Consider the following 6,458-nt stretch of genomic DNA (forward strand, 5'->3'; position numbering starts at 1 on the left):
ATATATATTAAATATATAAATTTTTTTTTTTTTTTTTTTTTTTTAGTTATTGTTCAAATGTTGAGCATTATACAAAAGTCTAAAATTTTCTGATTGAATATTTCATGATTTTTTTAATTTTTTTATTGTTGTACTTTGAAATTTTTATGATGTGATAAAGTTTTACCAGACTTTCTTAATAAAAAATTAAGTATATGGTATATATATAAGAAAAAAGTGAAGCTATTTTATTATTTGTACCTTTTTCTGTTTCATATATATGTATATATATATATATATTTGAATTTATAAATGTATGTAAAAAGAAGTTGTGTAGTATTTATAAATACTATACAGCTTTTTTATATAAGCATTTTATTTAAACTATGTTATATTTTTAACCGCTAATTGCATTTATTAAAACATATTATAAAATTAAAAATTAATAAATAAATTATATATATATATATATATATATATGTTTATTTTTTTTTTTAATTGGGAAATATTAATTTTTTAAATGTTAAAATATATACATTAATTATGTTATAGATTGTTTTTAAAACAAATATATATATATATATATATATATATATATATATATATATATGAGTATATATAATCTGCTGCATATTTATATGAATATATTAAACATTTATTCTTATTTTTCAAGAAATGATATATGTTTCATAAAATATTGACAGATATAAATAAACATATATATATTTTACCAAAAAAAAAAAAGAAAAAAAGAAATTTATATATATATAAGCATATATTATATATATATATATATATATCTTTTAAATTATGAAAAAAATAATACACATATATATGTGTGGATCTGAAATATGGGAAATTAAAAATTTCTCAACTTTAAATCATTGACTTCTTTTTGATTTAACTCCCTATATTGTTTTGGGAAATATATATTTTTGAGTGTAATATTTTCAAAGGATGTTCTTTTAATTTTAATAACTGGTTGATTAATTTGTTGAAACATTTTTCTAATTTGTCTATTTCTTCCTTCTTTTATACTTATATTTAGAACGGTAATTTTTTTGGTGTCTTCCTTTATTTTTATTTTTTCTTCCCTAAGGATTTCAATAAAAGCTGGATTTGTTTTTTTTTTCATTTTTGACATTTTTTTTTTTTTTTTGTCATCTATGTTTGATTTTTCACTTGATTCCTTGTAATTATATATTTTTTTTGGTTGTGTTTTTTCATCTTCTTCTAAATAGATACCTCTGGCTAGTTCTTTGAGGGCGTTCATTTTAACTGGACCTTCAATATGTACTCTATAGGTTCTTATTCTTTGATATTTTGGGTGAGTTAATTTGTTTACCCAAGCATAATCGTTGGTCAGTAGTAGTACTCCCGAGGTGTTCCTATCAAGTCTCCCTTTAAATTAACAAAATTAAATCTTAAATGTATGTACAATTAAGAAAATTAACATGTTAAATAAATATAAGCACACAAACACATATATATATATATATATATATATATATAACATTTTATTTTTACTTTTATTTTATTTTTTTTTATTTTAATAAATTATGTAACGTTTATAAAATTTTCATATAAAATACAATGTGGACATTTTATTTCCTACCTACTGTTACTAATCGATACTTTTGTAACATTTCCTCAGGGAAAAGTGTGTATATAGATTTCCTATTTTTTTCATCATTGGATGTACATAATAATCCTTTTGGTTTATGTAAAACTATCCATTTATGTAATTTGTTTGCATTTTGTTTTATCATATTTATAATATTTGTTAATTTAATTTTTTTGTCGTATATACGTAAACTATCTTTTCCTATATGTACATGTGTACCTGGATTTGTAATTATTTTATTGTTTATTTTAACTTTTCCATCTTTAATAAATTCATCTGATTTTCTTCTTGAAATATTTCTTTTCATGGAAATTAATTTGTTAAGTCTTATAATATTAGCATCATCATTTGTTTTAGTAAGATTCACATTAAAACAAGAAATATTATTATGAATGCAAAATGATATTATTATAAAGTAATAAACTAAATGAACATATCTCAAAAGAGATAAATTTGAACAAATCATGGATATATGTAAGAATTGCAAGAAAGAAAAAAGGAACAAAAAAATAAAAAAAAAGAAAAGCAAAGAAAAGAAAAAAAAGGAGCCTTCCAAGAGATGGTACCAAAATATATTATCTTTTGACGACCATATTAAAAATAATCATGTATATAATATGAATGTATTAAAATATGATATTATTATTTATCAAATTTATTTTTAAAGATAACTTATTCATTGACAAATATATGAAAAAGTTATATATAATATTATGTATACATATATATATATATATATATATATATATATATATATATAACATTATGATGAAAAAAATTAAATAATATATATTTATATAATTATAACATAAATAAAATTGTATTGAAAACGTGAAGATAAGTAAACATATGTTATGACCTTCAACGTCAAAAAAATAAATAAATCATATATAAAATAATGTTATATTATTTGCATTCAACAAAAATTACATGTTATGTAAATTTTTTTTTTCAAAAATTTTTATATGTATAATATACAATACAAAGCAAAATATACGATAAATATATATATATATATATATATATATATATATATATATATTTATTTATATATATATATTTATTTATTTATATATGTATTTATTTTCGTTTCATGTGTAGGTGTTAGGTATTACTTTTAGTTGCACTTATTTGAACGTCAAATTATTTAGCAAAAAATATATATATATATATAAAAAAAAATTTCAGAACGAATGACCTTTTTTTACATTTAACAAGCATTTATTATATTATAATCATATAGATATATTTTTTAAAATTTTACATGAAGTTTGTTTTCTTTCAAATTGGTTTATTATAAAAATAAATTATACAATAATAAATAAATATTATATATATATATATATATATAAAGGACAAAACGTATAAATAAAAAAATGAAAAAATATACAAAATGATACACCCATATATTTGATATATATATAGCCAAAAATAAGAAGAGTTTTTCCTATTTTAAAAAAAAAAAAAAAGAAAAAAAAAAAAGGGAATGAATTCAAAAATTAATACATACAATATGTATGTATATATACTTTTCATCATGGTAAATCTTTTAAAATAATGTTTATAAAAATAAATATATACAATAATATCATCATTATATTTATATAAAAAAAGGATATCACTTGTAATATTATATAAATAAATAAATAAATAAATAAATAAATATATATATATATATATATATATATATGTGTAATTATATATTTACAATATATAACGTATTTATATAAGATATATATGACAAAATTATATTCCTTATTGTAAGTATATAATGTTTATAGGGGGAAAAAAAAAAAAAGAAACTTACATAAAAATATATATATGTATATATTTTTATAGGTCCGTTTGAAATATTATTGTTTTTATTTGGCTTTTTTCATAGATTTTACTTTTGTAGAAGGTTTTGATTTTAAGGTACCCTTTCTGTCTATTTTCGTTTTGATTAGAACATCATCATCCTTATCTTCTTTGGATTCACTTAGTTCATCTATATCTTCGTCCGACTCGAACTCATTTAATTTAAATGTTGTTTTTTTTTCACTTGATTTTAATCCTTTTTTGATAGAATTAGGATCAATTTTGATAACATGTGAAGAGTTATAAAGTCTCGTGAAAGATGATTTAAGTTTTGTATCTAGTTTATCATATAGGTTTTCTTGATTTGGTAATCTAAGGCATGGTAAATTTTCGGTTACCATTTCTCGCGTAATACTGTATTCTTCCATAATTTGGATAGCTTGATTTACATCTGCTTTATGTAAAGGTGTCATAATTTTAAAATAGATATAATTTAAGAATCCTGAGGTGACCATATATTTAGGGCATACATTTAATTTATATGATAGATTAAAACATAGTTCATTTAGTAATCTTTTATTTTTATTAAATGTGGAAATTTTACCAAATGCTGTTGGGAAATTAACTCTTCCAGACATAAATGATTTTAATATTTTTATTCTCATAACTGGACAAACACATGATAAAATAGCAAAATGAGGTAATAGAGCAAAATCCATATTTGATTTCATATTATATTTAATTTTATCAGCTAATGATAAATCATGTGCAATTTGTGAGAATACATTCCATTTATTTAAAGATGCAGATGATTTATCTGTTTCATTAAAAACATTTGTATAATTTTCACTAATAAAATATGGAATTAATTCATAATCAACAAAAAATAGATCCATAATTTCTCTTATATTTAATTTGGATGATTCATTAAAATTTAATAATTTTAATGTAATTTCAAATGGGTTTGCTAATGATTGTACATTTTTATTAGAATTATTTAATTCTTTTTTTAAATCCAAGAATTGTATTCTTGTATATGTTTTAGATAATAATTGTAAAGTATTCAACATTTGTCTTATATCACCACATGTACTTTCCCATAATAATTCCAAAGCATTTGGTTCCATCATGATTCCTTCCTTTTTACATATATCTAACAATCTTTTAACTACACTATTTTTTTGAGGCATACTAAATTTTAAATCATAACATTTATTTGCTAATGTTCTCATCTTATTATTTTGTCTATCATTACATATACATATAATTGGACATTTTGTTTTTTCTATTAATTTCAATATGGCTGTACTTCCACCTTTATCACCACTAGACATACCATCTACTTCATCCATAATAATACAAGTTTTTGTTAATTTACGATTATTTAATGACATTATGGAATATCCACCTGTAGCCATTTCACTAATTTTTTCAACGGCAGCTTTATTTCTTTCATCAGATGCATTAAATTCGATAACATTATAACCGGATGCTTCTGAAACAATTTTGGCTGTGGTAGTTTTTCCTATTCCTGCTGGACCGCTTAATAAAGCACATCTTGCATTTACATTTTCGAAAATTCCTCTAAATGTTTTTTGTGCTTGTTTCTTTATTCCTTTAATACATACATCTTCCCAACTAGCAAGCCAATTTTGTAATTTTATTACATTTTGATTATTACCTACTAATTCGTTAAGATTTTTAGGTCTATATTTTTCTACCCACAATTGATTAGGAATTTCTTTTTGTGTATTATGTGTATCTTTCTTTTCATAATTATAATTTTTATCTTTATTTTCCGTTTTAATTGTATCAGATGCATATATTTTATCATTTTCTTGTTTTTGATCAGTTTGTGGTAATAATTTCAAAAGTTCTTCTTCATTTAATATTTTGATATTAGATTTGTTTTGTTGTTGTAATTCAAAAGCTTTAGTATATTTTCTACCTTCGTTAAATAATCTTCCATCTTCTAGATATTCCCCATGGACTAGATAATTCGTTTTAGTCGATACAGCTGTCATTACACTACCTCCATGTTCTTTAATTTTAGATTGTAATTCATCTCTTGTAAAATTTTTGAATACTCCTGTAATAACAAATTTTTGATTATGAAAAGGTAAATAATCAAATTTTTGTAAATCCTCATTATTATTATTTTGAGTTTTTTGTTTTTTTGCAGGAGATATAAGAACATTTTTTTTACTTGAAATTGTATCGTTTTCACTACTAATTTCATATTGTTCGCTTTCTCTTTCTCTTTTAACATTTGATTTATTGATTTCATTTTTAGGACTAACGTTATTACTTTTTGCGTCTTCTTTTGTAACCTTATTATCATTTTGTAATATATTAAAATAGTCATTAAGATTATTCACAACAAGTTTCTCATCTTCCTTACTATTAGATTTCTTCATAGTGTTATTATCCTCAAGTTTTTTTGAAGAGGGTTTAAAAAAGGATGTTATATCATAAAATTTCGGTGACGTTTTTGATGATTTATTTTCTAATGATTTCCTATTACTACTTTTATTAGTATTACTATAATTGTTATTATTATTGCTTTCATTATCATCAATATATATAGCGTCACTTTTTTTTTTTGATTTCGATTTTTCCATTTTTTTATTACTTATAAAATTATCATCATCGTCATCATGAAATAAGGAACTAGATACTTTTTTCAGCCTCTTCTTTTTCCTACCATCATCGCTTTCGTCATCGCTGAATAAGTTTTTGTCCTTCGAGCTCATTTATGAAGTAAAAATATAAATACACAAAGTTAAAGAAAAATGAATTCAAAATGATGATATGTGTATATTCTTTATATATGTATACCTTTTGGTATTTATATGGAGAAACATATATATAATATATTTTATATGAAATATATAGAAAATAAATGAATGTTTTATTATATAAATATAAATATATATATATATATATATTTTTGTATTTTATTATATTTTTTTTTTGTATAATATTATTTAGTTAAGCCAAAAAGATAAGATGTGTATGTATTATAATTTTAAAAGGAGAAAAAATGAAATAAATAAAT

At 20.6% G+C, this 6,458-nt stretch overlaps 3 protein-coding genes across 3 annotated transcripts in view; 1 reads left to right on the forward strand and 2 right to left on the reverse strand.

Annotated features, from left to right (window-relative positions):
* Nucleotides 1-93, forward strand: part of PRSY57_0218300 (ribosome associated membrane protein RAMP4, putative) — a gene marked incomplete at both ends in the record, with an annotated part of 586 nt that extends 493 nt beyond the window's left edge. Inside the window, one exon of the mRNA XM_020114440.1 lies at nt 47-93. Coding sequence (XP_019970911.1) covers nt 47-93 — 47 coding nt within the window. The remainder of the gene's footprint in view (nt 1-46) is intronic.
* Nucleotides 94-838: 745 nt separating this feature from the next.
* Nucleotides 839-2,069, reverse strand: PRSY57_0218400 (pseudouridine synthase, putative; the record flags this gene model as incomplete). The annotated part of the gene is made up of 2 exons (XM_012905615.2): nt 839-1,380; nt 1,595-2,069. 2 exons carry the CDS (start codon nt 2,067-2,069, stop codon nt 839-841), a joined length of 1,017 nt encoding a protein of 338 aa, XP_012761069.2.
* A 1,396-nt stretch (nt 2,070-3,465) lies between these two features.
* On the reverse strand, nt 3,466-6,153 carry PRSY57_0218500 (replication factor C subunit 1, putative; the record flags this gene model as incomplete). Its single annotated transcript, XM_012905616.2, has 1 exon — nt 3,466-6,153. The coding sequence occupies one exon, from the start codon at nt 6,151-6,153 to the stop codon at nt 3,466-3,468; it is 2,688 nt and encodes an 895-aa protein (XP_012761070.2).
* Between the last annotated feature and the right edge of the window lie 305 nt (nt 6,154-6,458).

Source organism: Plasmodium reichenowi, chromosome 2 (assembly GCF_001601855.1).
Source record: "Plasmodium reichenowi strain SY57 chromosome 2, whole genome shotgun sequence".
Classification (NCBI taxonomy): domain Eukaryota; phylum Apicomplexa; class Aconoidasida; order Haemosporida; family Plasmodiidae; genus Plasmodium; species Plasmodium reichenowi.